The following is a 15,444-nucleotide window of genomic DNA, read 5'->3' as shown; positions in this document are numbered from 1 at the left end:
TTGTTGAAAATAATAGAATAAATAATTCTTAAAATGATGTGTGACTACTTGATCAGAGGAGAACAGACAGAAGCCCCTGGGCCTTTTAGACTTATGAACCCTAAGCAATCAGATCTATAGTTGTAGCTTTTCAGATATGGGTTCCATTACTCATGGAAATATCTTACATTTGTACTATCAGGTCACATTTGCAGGAGAGAGGTTTGAGTTCACAAGGCAAAAGGAGGCAATGCTATTTACAGTGCAGCTGTAACCATGGGCTGTACTCACCTGGCTGTAGTTCTGATGGTGTTATCTTTATTGTGGTTGTGCTCTTTGCTCACCTTTTCTGCAGAGGAACACACATGAGTTTTGTGATTAGCATATGCCATATGTTCTCTATCAAATTTTATTCAGCAGATCTATTTTAATGCTTTCAGGTAACAGCATAACCCAGGGTAATTTAGGATAAATGGTTCCAGCATTATTAGAGAATGGGCATGAATTTATTTAAATTAACACGCAACAAGTTTTTTCAGCTCCACATGTCAGTGTTAGAACTCCATGCAGAGTGTGCAGTGCAAGTGTTCATTGAACACAGTGCTGGTCCCACTGCCTTTGTGTGACAGATGAGGTTCACCTTCTTTGCCAAGGGAAGTGGGCAGTGCAGCCCCAGGAGTGCTGCATCCTGCAGCCACTGGCCACTTAGGCCAGGAACTGCCATCTGCAGATTCCCCTCTACAGGGATCAAAGCAGTCGTCACAAATTATTTAATTAGCTTTCAAAAATACAGGAGTTGAACTCTGACTTTTCCAACTCAGCTGAAATAGTGTGAGCCTGACCTCGCTGCCACCGTGCTTTAAAGCACATGCAGACTATGGGGTACATTTGGCAAGGCCTCTGTGTTTCAAGTGTGAGGGTTGGAAGGTTCCTATTAGTTTTCAGCCCTGGCGATCTCACAGTTTCATAGAACTTTGGGGTCACACAAAAAAAACCCTGATTTTGCTCTTTAACTTCAGCTAGGGAGCAGTTTGCACTGGATTTACCTGATAGCTGGAAGAGCAGCTCAGATGCCATCTTCACAGATATGTCCTGGCTGAAGAGGTTTCTCTCTGGGAGCACACGGCCCTCGGGTGCCTTCTGGCTGCGCTCGCCGATGTCGCGCCCCAGTAAAGTGCTGTAGCCGCTGCTCTGGCCGGGCGACGCCGAAGCCTGCGAGTCCTGGATGTCAACTTCCATCGGCTCTTCCTTTATCTTTACCATCTGGGCTTCCTTGAAACTCTCAGCTGCAAATATGTATTAAATAAAAAAAAAAAGAAAAAAGGAAAAAAATAAACAACTGCCATAATTATTTAATTAGGCTGTAATTTTTCAGAGTGCTCAAAGCAGAAATCACAATTACCGAGTTATAATTTGTGTACCGCATCCCTGCAAATGGGAAGGGAAGCAAGCAGCTGACAGCCTCAGTATTCTTCTGGCTGTTATAAATAGAAGCAAGCTCTTGAAAATAATTTTACAAAAAACAGTTGCATATTTGCAAATATGAGAGTTACATCACTTTCTATGAATACTGTGTGTGTGATGACACACTAGTTAGTGAAACTTTGTTTATATTTCTTAAATTAAATTGCAGCTCCGCCCCAGTTCTCCTGAGGTGGGCACTGAAGGCCCCTTACAAACTCCAAATTATTCTGTTTCAGCAGAAGTACCAGCACCAACAGTCAGAAGTACCAGTATGGGAATAGGGGCACACGAGGAAACCTCATCTTCTCCTCTCTCTCTCTCTTTTATGGAAAATTCCAGCAAACCATGTGAAGAACCTGTTCATTACACCTGCACAAGCTTTCTAGATGAGAGGAATATTCTGGGGCTCATGCTTTTCTCAAGGCTGACAGATATTCCCTCATGCATTACAAGGTCCATTGACCTTAATGAACAGTTTTCTTAAGCCCCTATCATCCCCTCCTTGCCTTCCTCTCCAGTGTCCCAGGGCTAGCAAACAAAACCACAGAAGCCAATTTCTAGAAACTCCAGAGACAGCATAAAAAAGGCAATATGTCTGGAGAACCAAGAACATAAATAAATGCATGAACAGAGTTAAATACCAGAACATCCAGGTAAGGAATCATTCCAACAAAATTTGTTTGTTCTAGTTTTCCCATCCTCTCTAACTCACGTGTGAGTGTGTCAGCTTCACAGATTTTATTCCAAGTTTGAAAGATTCAGGCCTTTCATTCTCAATTACCTAATATTCCAGTGGATCTCAGAGGCACCAAAACATGGTTTGGTTATCCCCAAAAAGGTTTTCAGCATCTTCAGCTGGTTGGTGTCATGTTGTCACTTCCAGCAAAAGACAGACAGAATCCCTTTATCACGAAGGCATAAGCATTCTACCTAAAATTAAACTAATATGTATCACCAAGTCCTTTTACATTACCTTGGTTTTTGCCTCTCTCCACATTCCTAGAGAAGAGAAAAAGTGGCTTTACTTCCTACGGCTCTTGAAAAAAAAAAAAAAAAATTGCAGCCAGGAGATAAATGCCCCTTGGATATGTTCCAGGAACAATTTACATGAAGTGCTTTCAATCTTTTCTTATGACATTTCTTGACCTTTAAAAGACACATCTAAACATTGATAAAAATCTTTACTCTCTACTATCCACAGATACATCTCAGGCTTCAGAAATTTTTATAGTGACTTCTCAGCTGAAGACCAGTTAGAAATATCATAATGCCTTTTTTTGCTCTGTTAAGAAGATTTTTCTCTTTTTAAAATTTTGTTTAAAGCTTCCATTAATCTCTTATTATAAAACCACAGAAGCTTGCATCTGTGTTAAAAAGTGTAAAAATAGCATGCTGTGCATTGAAAGTGAACACAGAGCAGCAAAGAAAAGCATCAGGTAACAGTGTCAATCAAAAGCTCAGGTAACTCCACAAACAAATGAGTTCTTCAGATGTTTGACAGACTGAGCTCTGCACCCAACTGCCAAATTTAGGTGCAGAGTCAAGCTGACCTTTGCTGCTCTCTCTGCTTTTAAAATATTCTTTCTATTTCTGTTCCTGCTCCACACAGTTTAATTCCCTGTCCTGCAAGTGCTTTTGTATCAGACAAACTGACAGGACCCCAACTAAGGCAAGAGCCAAGCAATACCAGTGACCTTCTCTCCCTCACCATCAGAGAGCACTGCAATTGCCTTAACTACATCTACATATTTGATCATTTCCTTTGACCTTTATCTTTCCAGCTGCACCCTTTTGATCTGACAGAATGTCTCTGCCAAATGTGAATTCTGTCATACTCTAAATCCCCAAAGCAAACACACAAAGAGAAGACTGAAGGAGAGTTTCTGATAATTTTACAAGAGTTAATGAAAGGGAAACACAGTCAGTCTGTCCCACAAGAAGCAATCATAGGCAGAAAACCCTGCTGTGCTAGATCTTGTGCTGGCAAAATACTGTAATTAAGGTTATGCCCGTACCTGTCTCACCCTATAGGCAGTCTAACTCCAGCTTCTTGAGGATTATTTTCCCTTCTGTGCTGTTCATTGTGGAGTAAGGTGATAGCCCTTATTTCTTTCCATAGATATCTCACATGGTTATAGCACAGCTAAAGTTTTTCAAGTCAAGTACAGGTACACTAAGAGGTCACCTGCTTTAAATAACTAAATCATTTTATCTGTGACTTTTATAGGAGACCTGGTAGGTGAGCTGGTTAAATAATCTGCAATATATCAGAATGTGAAGTCAGTATATGAGAGTCAGGTTTTTTTCTTCAGGTCAGATTTCTATAATAGTACAGCAAAATCTGTGGGCTAAAGAGACTCAAATAGCTTAGAAGTATCCAGACCACAATCTCCAAAACACAGTCTGCTACTCATTCAAAACTAACCTGAGTGAGGCTCAGAATAACAGCACAGCAGTGCTGAGACACTTCATAGGGCAAAAGATGAACTAAATCACCCAAGGTGTCTTTTCCTGCTATTAACTATGTGATACAGAAACACCTTAACAAAATAAGAGGAAACTATTTTATACATGGATGTACTTTATCAAGCCACAGAGATGCTGTTTCTTTACAGAGCTGTGTAACCTTTAATCATCTTATCTATGAAAGCCTTAATGTATGCCATCCTATTCACATTGAGTGAGACAATTTTCCACATCAGATATGAAAAATAGAATACTGGACAGGCTTGTTCCAGGAGGAAGCAATTTCTTCCACAGGTGTAAGGAATCACAACATAGTGATACTTGCTAAAAAAGCCCTGCAAAGCTAGAATAGCAGAAACGTAGAACAACACTTGTGCTGAGTAAAGCCTAAAAGCCCAAAAAGCTCAGGGAACAACATTTATCCCTGAAAGCCTGACAGTGTCACCTCTATAAGGTGCAGCAGTAAAAGCACTTCTGGAATTTAGTCTCAGACAACACCATTCTACAGCCTAGAACAGAGGCTGGCAAGTTCTAGAAAGACCTTATTCAATCTCTCTGAAAGTTGGGACTATCATAATCCAGCTCCAATTGACCACTAGTCAGCAAAGTGCCCTTGTGGCACCCAAGGCCAGCCCTTTTTTGGGCCTCATTATCAGATCTGCAGCCATCAGGCAGAGGGAGGGGATTCTTACCCTCTGCTCTGCACTTATGAGGCTGGATTTAGGGTTTTGTGCTCTATCTGGGGCTCCCCCAGTACAGGACAGACACTGACATCCCCAGAGCATGTTCAGTGGAAGGCAACCAAGGTTGTCAGAGGGCTGCTGCAAGACAGAAGAGGAGATCAGCTGTGAGAACTGGGCTTGTTCAGCCTCAAGAAAACAACACCAAGGGGACACTTTATTGCTGTCAACAGCTCCCTAAGGAATAAAGGGAAGGTGTAGAGAAGCTCAAGTCAAGATTTCTTTCATAAATGCACAGCGACTGTATGAGTCAACAGACAAGATGGAACATGGGGAATTCTGTTTATATATACAGGAAAAAGAATTCCCATCAGGATGGGGAAATGCTGACACACATTGCTGAGAGAAGTTGGGTTCTCTACCCCTGAACACATTCTAAACTTAGTAAGATCCTCAGCAGCCTGCCTGGCTTGACCTCCTCTGAGCAAAGGTCTGGAATAGATGACCCTGGAGGTCCCCTCCAAACAAAATTATTTCATGAACAGTCAGCACTAGGCCAGCTGCAGGTTAATCCTGCAGGACTTTCAAAAGGAAAGTAAGACTTGTTCCAATGCAGCACTAGAAACTTTTCTTAATGTCCACTCTGAACTTCCCAAACTGAAGCTGGCAGCTGTTACCCCTTCTTTTACCATCTGCCTCTTTTCCAAGTTTCCCTCAAGTAGGTGCAGGCTGCAATTAGATTGGCCTTTAGTTCCCCTGTGCCAGCCTGAACAGGCTCAGCTCCCCCAGTGCCCCACAGCACAGGGAAACCATGACCTGATGGACCTGATCAGAAGGTTGGAACACTTTCTCTGTGGAGACAGGCTTGAGAGAGCTGGAGTTGGTCAGCCTGGTGAAGGGAAGGCTTCAGGGAGACCTTACAGCAGCTTTTCAGTACTTAAAGCAGGCTTGTGAGACAGCTGAGTTCAGACTGTTTAGCCTGTTGTGACATAAGAGACAGTGGTTTTAACCTAAAAGAAGGTAGATTCAGACTATATATAAGGGAAGAATTTTTTACAATATGAGTGTTGAAACATGGGAACACGTTGCCCAGAGAGGTGGTAAATGGCCCGTGCCTGGAACTGCTCAAGGTCAGGTAGGACAGGGCTCTGAGCAACCTGATCTCGATGAAGATGTCCCTGCTTGTTGCTGAGGGGTTGGTCTGGATGACCTTTAAAGGTCCCTTCCATCCCAAAACATTCTATGATTCCATGTAGCACTCATGCTCTGGAAGGGACCCTGAACCCTTCCTAATACAGCACACTCTGCTTTTCCCATTATTTGAGACAGAAGTCAAAAATAAGGGATAGAGTTCATAAAGAACACAAGTCACGCAGTAAATATTGCTTTGGCTGACACAACAGCTGTCCAATATCCTTGCATTGCCAAAATCAAATGAATACTTGGTAAATCATTCCTGTTTCTTCCCACCATTTTACTTAAAATTTTACCCTGTGACTAAAATTCGAAGTTGCTCGTATTTGCTGAAATGCCCATCAGCTTTACAAATCAACTTTATGAATCAACTCAGAGAAGAAAGCCTTTCCCATATGTCTCATAAATTGGACTCATGTACCAGTCTCCACAACGAAGCAGACAGGGGTAAATAGTGGGTCAACTTGTACCAACTTCAAAAGCTTTCAGCACGGAGAATCAGGCGTTTTGTTATGCTAATTGTTCTGATTTGCTAGAAATAAACATGCCCTAAAACAGCTTAAATAAAACCTCAGAGGTAGGGAACAGTTGGCAAGCCCTGAAGGTTCTGCTACAGAGACACAACAAGGAATATCTGACGTTCCCTAGGGCGCTGTGCTTGATGCTTTATTTTGCTAGTATTTTTTTCAAACTGCTGTTTTATATAAGACAATGTCAATGAATCAATATAACAGGATCCTGCATTAAAAAAAAAATCATGAAATGGCTCATATTTATTAAAGTGGAACCTCTGAACTCCCATGTTACAGAATTTTGCAACTACAAGCTGCTTCACAGAAATGCGATCCAAGGAAAAAAAATGGAGCAAATTAAAGCCATAGACTAATTAGAGTTGTGATAGACATCTGCTGCCCCTTCCATTTAAATGGTGGGATGATGCTGCTTACCTGCAAGGCCCTACTTGAACAACATGGTTAAAATAAAAAACCAAAACCAGAAAAAACCCCAACAAAACCCACTTGGCCAGTAGCAGGGTTTAATGGCCATGGTTTGCCATTTCTCTACCTCCCACAAAGAAAAAGTCTTATTTTGGCTCATACACTTCCCCACTTATGTTCTGGGCTCCTACAGAAGCCCCAAGGAACAAAAGACTTCCCTGTATTTTCCCTTCTCTGCCCATGATTGAGGCTTTCCAAGCAGGGATGAAAGCCTTGACAACTCTCCTGCAATCAATCCAGCAGCAGGGACTCTCACGAGGTACCAGCAACAGGGATCTCCAGAGACAGCAGCCTAACTCCACACAGGCATTTCCCAGAGCAGTCCACAATGTTGTGGAAAAGAAATATGCAGCAAGATTAGTTCTGATCTTCATCTTATGTTAGAATTGTACTATCATTCTTTTCTCCTTGTTTCACTCTTTTAAAATAGTTGTTCTAATCCACGTGATTTCAATTAAATGTATGATTCAGTGTCAAAAAAATGAATGACAAGGCATGAAATACAAAATTACCATAAAATTTTTTAAGTGGATATAGGCTTAACAAAAAAAAACCAAAAACCCCATCACACCCCTGCCCTGTAATAACCAGTTGTTCCAAAAGAGGAAGTATCATATAATTAGCTGCAATAAATGGAGTTGATCAGGAATGCTTTTGGACTCAGTTGTAAGCAGCACCTTACTTTGTGTGCTGAGATCAAGAAGTAAGTCTGCACTAATTGCATGTGCTGATAACCCAAAATTAAGACACTTTGTTGGTCCTGTTGTACAAGAAAACACTGTGTGACCTGAGGATTGAAGAACAAAAAATCCAAAGGAACCAAAGGGTACAAATGTCATGCACTTGCCTGGGCTAACAAGGAGATGTGCAACACATGGGGAATTGACCCACAGAAAAAAGAGGGAAGGAAAACAACCTGAGTTACCTGCAAAATGAACACATTTTAAAAATAGGATACATCTGAAATAAAGGTAAATGTGATTCAGATAACATTTCTGGGAAAGACAAGGACATACTAATGTCCCTGGGCAAAACATTACTTAAAAAGTGCTACTGCCTGGAATAGATTTTATGCTCTTCCACCTAGACACTCATTTCTGGACCAGAAGACAAAACATTGTATGCTTCTATAAGTTAATACATGCCCCAAACATATCAGCAGCATGACTATTTCAGCAGAAAATGAGACTTTCAGCTCTAACAACGGCATGTAAATGCAAATATTTGTTTTTAATTTCAGTCTCCTCTGAAATGTACTTTTCAATTTACAAGACTGAGTGTAAAAAACTGACCAGGAATCATTGAGGGTGCCACTTAAACATTTTGAGCAATAAATTAGCTTTTCCATGAAAGAGAACTGGCAAAAATGTAAAAAAATGGGTGTATTTGAAACACATTACTCCCATTTCTTTTAACTGATTTTGTACAATATTTGATGGGAATTTAAAATCTTGCAGGGATGGCACCCTTTCAAACAGAGATGAGAGCAATTTGCCCCACTCCACTATCTCCTCAAATCTGTTTGCTTACCACTGGACCTAGTCTCAGTCAAGACTCAGCAATGGATAGAATTCCCAGCTCACCTTTGTGCACTCATACATATCACAGTGGTAATTTTATTTTCTTCTGTGGAATGGAGGTTAAAAATCTGCTTAAACTTTGCCTGTTGACTTCCAAACACCATTCCTTTCAAATGGGTGCTTGATTTATTCTGAAATAGCAGCTTGATTGTTAGGAGGTTTTCTCCTGGCTGTTTGGAGGGAAGTGGGTTCTGCCCAGACATGCCCAAGAGACATGAGCCCTCTGAGCCTGGATAATCCTTTAGAAGAGGTGTGAGTAGGTATCAAGTCTAGGAACTGTGGGGTAGGAGACCTAAGTCCCAGGGGAACATGGAAGAGAAAGAACTGGTATAAAAGGTCAAATTCCACCAAAGTAATGTGTAAGGCAAGGGCTTGATCCCAAACTGTGGCCATGTTGCTAGAAGCAAGTGTCCAGAGAGCCCTTCAGCTTGAAAGAGAGAGTCTTGTCTTGTAGCCCTAAAATAGCTGTGTGTGATTTTCTCTTGCTTCTTTCCACCTGCTTCTACAAGGACAGCTAACAAATGTTCTGTTAATGTTCTAGTACAGGAATTGATGTTTATTCTTCTAACTTTTCCTAGCTCTAGAGTAATTTCTGAGTAGCTGAGAAATGGGGGCTGACAAAGGCCTGGTGATTTGGAGTAAACCTACCCTACAGTATGCATCCGACCAAACCAGGCTCCAGAGATGGAAGGGCCTTCCACTACCCTGTACAGCTAAGAGCTGGCAACACAGCACTTCTGTTTGGGAAAAGAGATTTCCCAGTGAAAAATATAAACCAGTTTATCCCTTGCATGGAAGGAAATAGCAAGGTCTATGCCCAAATCCCAGTTGGCTCCCACCCATGAGGCTGAAACAATCAGCAGTACTCTTGCTCAGAGGGTAACAGCAGCATGTATGTCAGGAATGCAGGAAGCACAACACTGTTATGTTGGAAATTCCTTCCTGAATTTGTACGTGATGCAGGTTTTGGTGATTAGCATTACGCAGAAGAAAGTGAAAAGAACAAAGCAAGAACACAATCCATTCAGTCCTTACCTTATCCTTACAAGCATAGAGAATCTGAAGGGACTTGACTTAAACCCAATTATAAAATATATCAAATTTAACAAGGGCACTTGACTGAGGATTTCCCACAGAGAGTAAAACATCAAGACAGACTTGTTCAATTTTTTTTCTTTCCAGTACCATGAAAAAGGAGGAAGTTTGTTCTTGTTTTCCTTTTAATCTCAAGATGTGGCTCAGGAAGAAACGTGGATGCCTCATCCCTAGAAGTGTTCAAGGCCACATTGGATGAGGCTCTAAACAATATCTTCTAGTGGAAGATGTCCCTGCCCATGGCAGGGGGGTTGGAACAAGATGATTGTTCTCTACAGCTCCCTGAAAGGAGGTTATAGCTGGGGAAGTCTCTTCTCCCAGGCAACCAGCAACAGGACAAGAAGAGATGGCCTCAAGCTGCTCCAGGGGAGGTTCAGGCTGGACATCAGGAAGAATTGTTTCACATAAAGTGTTGCCAAGCACTGGAACAAACTGCCCAGGGAAATGGTGAAGCCACCATCCCTGGAGGTGTTCAAGAAATGACTGAATGTGGCACTCAGTGCTGTGGCCCAGGACAAGGTGGTGATCAGTCAATGGTTGGAGTGCATGACCTGAGTGGTCTTTTCCAGCCTAAATGATTTTGTCATCTTTAAGGTCCCTTGATGCCTTGAGAGGCTACCTAGAAGTGAGTCTAGACAGTGTTAAAGGAATAAAGTGTAAGTATTTATTAAAAAGGCCTTCAAAGGATACACTTCAGACAGCACAAGAGCCTGGCTGAGGCTACACTCAGGATGGACAATGGGTCACATCTTTTCATGCTTCTGTAAGTTTTGGTCCATTTACTTATTTGGGTTATTTGTCCAAATACAGCTTCAGGTTATGAAGCCCCATCCTCCCAGCTGCTCTCCTCAATTTGCTCTTGTTTGTACTTTTTGGGCTGCAAGATAGCAGCACTTTGGCTGCACTGAAGCTGCAATGGTGCCCTTGGTTCTCAGGCTGGGAAAGGATTGCTTTAGCAAACTAAACTGTGAGGAGAACTTGCTAACACCTTATATGAAGTTCAGAGTTAGATACTAAGGCAGAACAGAACCTGGATAATATGAAAGCTAAAACTTAAGGCATCACCATCTATGATTCTATGAAGAGGCTTAATTAAGTAAGTTCTAAGTCACCAAAACCAGGCTGCAAAATTACTTACAGTAGGCTGTGAAGTCAACAGTGATATGGGAGTATTCTACCAGATAAGGTAAAGATTCAAAAAAACCCAAAATAAACCACTAAAGAGGCTAATCATCTTAAGATTTTCCTCTTGTTGTCCCACATTAAACTGTATCTCAGTGTTTTCCTCTCCAGTTTCTGCCTTAGATGGTAATTGAGGGAAGTGCAGGTTGAAAACTGTCTGTGACAAACTGGGTGTAACCCCACCAACCCGTGGCTGATGCGGGAATACCCACGGCAGCAACACCAGCTCCACAAATGCAAGTCACTCTTCACATCCTAATCTATGCATTAGCCAAAAAGACCACTGTCAGCAAAAACTGCTCAGTCCCTAAGAGCTTGTAAGAGAAATGATACACTGGTGTATTTCTTATTAGAGCCTTTAAAGCCTGGGAGATCCCAACATGAGCTGAAGACTTGACCAAGTTTTAATACATGCTGGATTTCTCTCATATAAACAGGTATTTAAGGAACAAATATTCTAACATAATAGGCAGCAATAGAACTATTTAAACACAGCCTGCCAGTGCTGAACTCCAGACTGACAATCCAGAACCCTCGTGTCTCTGAAGTACTTCACAAAACATTAAATTATGGAGCTCTTTCTTTATAAAAAAAGTTACGTAAATTTATATGCACCAAGAAAAACAGTCACAGCTTAGCATTCATTAGGCTGCAAAATTTTGTTACCAAAACACCTCACTCAAACCAGTTACCAGCAGCAACTGGTATGTATTTGGGAGTCTGAGAAACAAGTCTGGAAACTGGTGCTCTGATTGGGTTTTGTACTTGGGAAACACTTTTTGCACCATTAACATGGAAGGCTTGATTCAAATTCTTCTGCAAATTAAAATGTGGAGGCATGAACAGGAGTGAATTAATTACATGTTTTATGGGGGAGATCCCAGTCAGCTCAAGTCTTTCAGATAGTTTTTGAGTTTGAGCTCAAATTCACAGCTGACAGTGTCCAATCAAGACAACTGATTTCAGGTAGGTTTGACAGGGATCTCAAAAGTTACTAAACTTGTAAGGATTCCCACCAGCATTTGTTGCATGACTTTGGCACAATTAAAAAAATAAGTCTTGTCCAGTTTTGGAGAAGACTTAAAATTTATCAGATCCAGCTCCAGTTCAAGTGCAGAAGCACAAAACCCAGTCTGCCAGACCGACTTTCATGTCTTGGTCCTAAAAACTGGTCTGTTAGAAATTCAAAGCCTTTTCATCATTCACTTAACCTGATCCCAGTGGGAAGAATTCAACCCTTTTACTTTCTTTTAAACCTTGATTCTGAAAGGTAGACAAATCATAATTAGCAGAACATACATTTTATTTGACTCCCTCCAGCTTTAACACTGCCTATGTGTGTACACTGCCTACTTGTCTGGCAGAAGACTCTATCCCTGAAGCAATGGAAGCAAGATCAAGTGGTCTTGCTAAATGCAGAAAGCTGGCTCAGTTTACACAATTTTTTTTAACAGTGTATCTTATAATTTTGAGTACAATGTATAGCCAGAAAAAAATAAAAGCTTTAAAAGTCATATTCTATAAAGCTATGCCAGGTACAGTACAGAAATGTTCTTATGATGTTAATGAAGAGACACCTGTGAATAAATTGGTATTAACATGGGTAAATTTACATGGTACATTAAAAAAATTATAGCACTTAAAAGCTTTAAGGCATCATTTCTTTTGACTTATTCCATAGTCATTAGTTTGAAAATCAGAGCAGAGATAATTAGATAGTGTGGCTACAGACCACACTGAGATATTTCACATACGTGACACTTTGTAGACAGGCCTTTTCAATTGTTCCTTGGCTTGCTACTAAAGCTGAACCTACCTTCTTGCAAGGTAACCCTGCTTACATACACCAAAAAAAAAAAAAAAAAAAAATTAAAAATTCAGTATTATTAAATGAAATATCTACCTGAGAGCTTCATGAGGAGCTCAGATGCTGCCTTGACTGACATGTCCTGCCTCATCACATTTGCCTGTGCTTCTTGTGGCTTGAGTTTCTCTTCAGGGACATTTGGAGCTGGGGCTTCAGACTCTTGGCTGAACACATAGCTGGGCTGAGACACGGCTGAACTTCCAGCTTCTTCATCCTTAGGCTCCTCTTTCACTTTAAAATTAGGAGTCAAGGGCTCTTTTTGATTTGCAGCTGTTAAGAGAAGGAAAGAAGTGAGACTTAGTATAATACATAATCCTGGAACAGCTAGTAACAGGAAAAAACCATAACCTGAGAAATGCTAGAGCAGGTACAGGCAGCAGACACATCAAACTGTGCTCAAAGATGCTTCAAGGGACAAACAAACTTCTGCACCTTTTCTACAAAGGGGCAGTTTTGAAACACAACTGCATGTACCAAAGCTCAGAAGAACATTCTCTCACTTTTTTCCCCCTGCTTCTCCTAAAAGCTCCTCCCTTGTCATTGGTTTGTAGGTTTTCTACAGGCTTGGTGGAAGTTTAAAACCTCATTTCACCTAAGGGCAAGTTTGGCAAAGCCCATGGGTATGACATACTAAGGTTTTAACACATGGAAGACAGGCAAGATATGAAGAGTGGGAAGATGGAAAACCTAAGAGGGAAGTAAAAGGGAAAAGATAGCAAATTCTGAGGTCCTAAAAGCTGCTGTATTAAGAAGAGAACTAAGAGAATTTTAGAAGACAGCTCTGCACTGTCTAAGCTCTATACCCATAAAAAGAAAGAGAGTAAGTTTAAAATACTCCTTTTGAATACTCCTCCTAAGCAGCTATACAGCCTCAGAGGAGAGTAAGGAGACCATGGGGAGCTGCTGAAGATCTACACACTGAGCAATGCTTGGAGGGTCTTTCTGATACCTCTTGACAGCAGCAAAACCTCTGCACGGTGTTTGGTTAAAAGGACAAAACCAGAACAGCTCTTAAACAATACTTCCAAGCCCAATCAACATAAATTCAGGGGCAGAGGCACAACAAGCAGAAAGCTAAAGAAGTCACACTATTCATCAAGTAAATCTTCTAATATTTTTTTTATTTAACCATGAAGAGATACTTCTTTCCCTGTCTGTTCGTGACCTTTTCTTGGTCAAAATGTCCCTTTAAATTCCCAGTAACACACAGCAGATGACTTGTTGAGTGCCTTTACCTTGGCAAGTTTACATTTTTCCCACCTCTCTAAACTTCTGTGTCCACAAACTCAAAAGACAAAATCTGGCAACATTTACCTGCTTAAACCCTTGGTCTACTTTCTCCTCCAATTCAGCTTCTTACCTACTCTGTCTCCTCACTTTTTTGGCTTATTTCCTGAGACACTCTCCTTCTCCTGGAGAAGGACTCCTGGAGAACACCCCCAAAACTCCTGGAGAACCCAAATTCCTGCATCCTACCATGAAGTGCTCACCATCTCCCAGACACCTGAACTCTAAATATGAGGTATAATTGCCATTGTTATCAGAATTAGACACATTTGCTACTTTGAGGCTTTGTTCATTTCCACACAGGTTAAATATTTCATGTTTGTCTTTGGGGGTGTGCTAATGATTTTTAGAGCTACTGCATTACCCTGTAACACAATGCATCTTTTCAATCCATATTTCAGAGTTTGATTTTCCTCCTTGTTGCTGGGCAAGCCATTACCAAAGAACAGGATCAAGGCAATTGGTATAAAGAGTGCACACATAAGCAATGTGCACATACACATTAGTTCTAGTCACTTCAGGAATTACGTTACCTTATTTCTGGAATTTTAAACATAACCTATAGGAGCTTTTACCAGCATCAGGAATTGCTTCTGCATTTTATATTTCACAAAGAGTGAAAGCAGAAATATGAAACATTAAAACATGCTTTAAACCATAAAAACACAAGTTAGAGCTCTCAAGCCAATCTTAACTTTACTAAGGTACTAACCAAAAAATTCCATCTATCTTCTTTATCCTGGCCTCAGCCTATTCTGGGGTTTGACCTGGGGTGATGAACAGTCACAAAAACAAAGAGACCCAAGTCTTCTCTGCTGAATTACCTTCTGCTATCCTTTGCTTTTAAAACATGCCACTCCAGCTGCTCTGCTGATATGAAAAATACCTCCACCAGGATCTGAATGCAACTGAGAGAGAGCAGTCTGCCTGAACTTTTCAGAGAACACTGGGGAAAGAAAAGGTCTTTTGAATTTATTAATTTCAAAAAGGTATTAATTCAAATTTGTCCCAGAAAATAAAGGAAGCATGAGTGTGAGTGAAGAGGTAAGGATGACCCACTGAGAACAACCATCAACCTGTGGACCCAGCCTTGTCTCTGCCATGAACCAGGGCAGAAAATGAGCCAGGTAGAGCAAGCACTACAGGCTGGGTGAGCCTACACTCTTCCACCATTTAAAATAGAGGTGATATTAAACTTGCATAGGTCAGTGTAAGTTTGCAACCATAAGCCATGGCAAAAACATCCATAAACAAATAGAATGTAACAGAATTCAGATAATATCACAGACTTAAGCAAGGTACTTATTACAAGAGTTAGTTGCTATAGTATGCAGTGGCAGATACTTATTGCATTACCTTACCACAAGAAAAAGGATCAAAAGGAATGCTTCTGGAAGAAATCAGCATTTTTTAAACCCTCTTATCACCAAGTCAAAAGTCAGCAGCCAGTGTGACCCAGTCTAAGGGCAGGTGTAAGGTGGTGCCTTGATGCTCTTCATCCCAGGGTATCCTCAAACCCTACTAAGATGAAGACAAGTTCTAATAGCTCAAAGGACCAAAATTTCAAGGTAGATCATTCCAGAGTTTAAAGAGTTTAGTGATAGTCCAGTTCTTGGCCCTTCAATTCAGGAAGAACTTTGAGGTTCTGGAGT

The 15,444-nt window shown here is 41.0% G+C and overlaps 1 protein-coding gene across 4 annotated transcripts in view; it reads right to left on the bottom strand.

Annotated features, from left to right (window-relative positions):
- Window positions 1–15,444, bottom strand: part of ZNF827 (zinc finger protein 827) — a 100,049-nt gene that overhangs the window by 36,205 nt on the left and 48,400 nt on the right. For all 4 annotated transcript variants that reach the window (XR_007777485.1, XR_007777486.1, XR_007777484.1 and 1 more), the window contains 3 exons: window positions 12,542–12,775; window positions 1,026–1,265; window positions 271–328 (listed from right to left, as the gene is read on the bottom strand). Coding sequence is in view for 1 of the 4 variants with exons in the window: in XM_050973890.1 (XP_050829847.1) it covers window positions 271–328; window positions 1,026–1,265; window positions 12,542–12,775 (532 nt within the window). In the remaining 3 variants the exon portion in view is untranslated. The remainder of the gene's footprint in view (window positions 1–270; window positions 329–1,025; window positions 1,266–12,541; window positions 12,776–15,444) is intronic.

Source organism: Serinus canaria, chromosome 4 (genome assembly GCF_022539315.1).
Source record: "Serinus canaria isolate serCan28SL12 chromosome 4, serCan2020, whole genome shotgun sequence".
In the NCBI taxonomy this organism is placed as follows: domain Eukaryota; kingdom Metazoa; phylum Chordata; class Aves; order Passeriformes; family Fringillidae; genus Serinus; species Serinus canaria.
The sequence above is the reverse complement of the archived record's forward strand: the minus strand, read 5'-3'. Positions and strand labels throughout refer to the sequence as shown.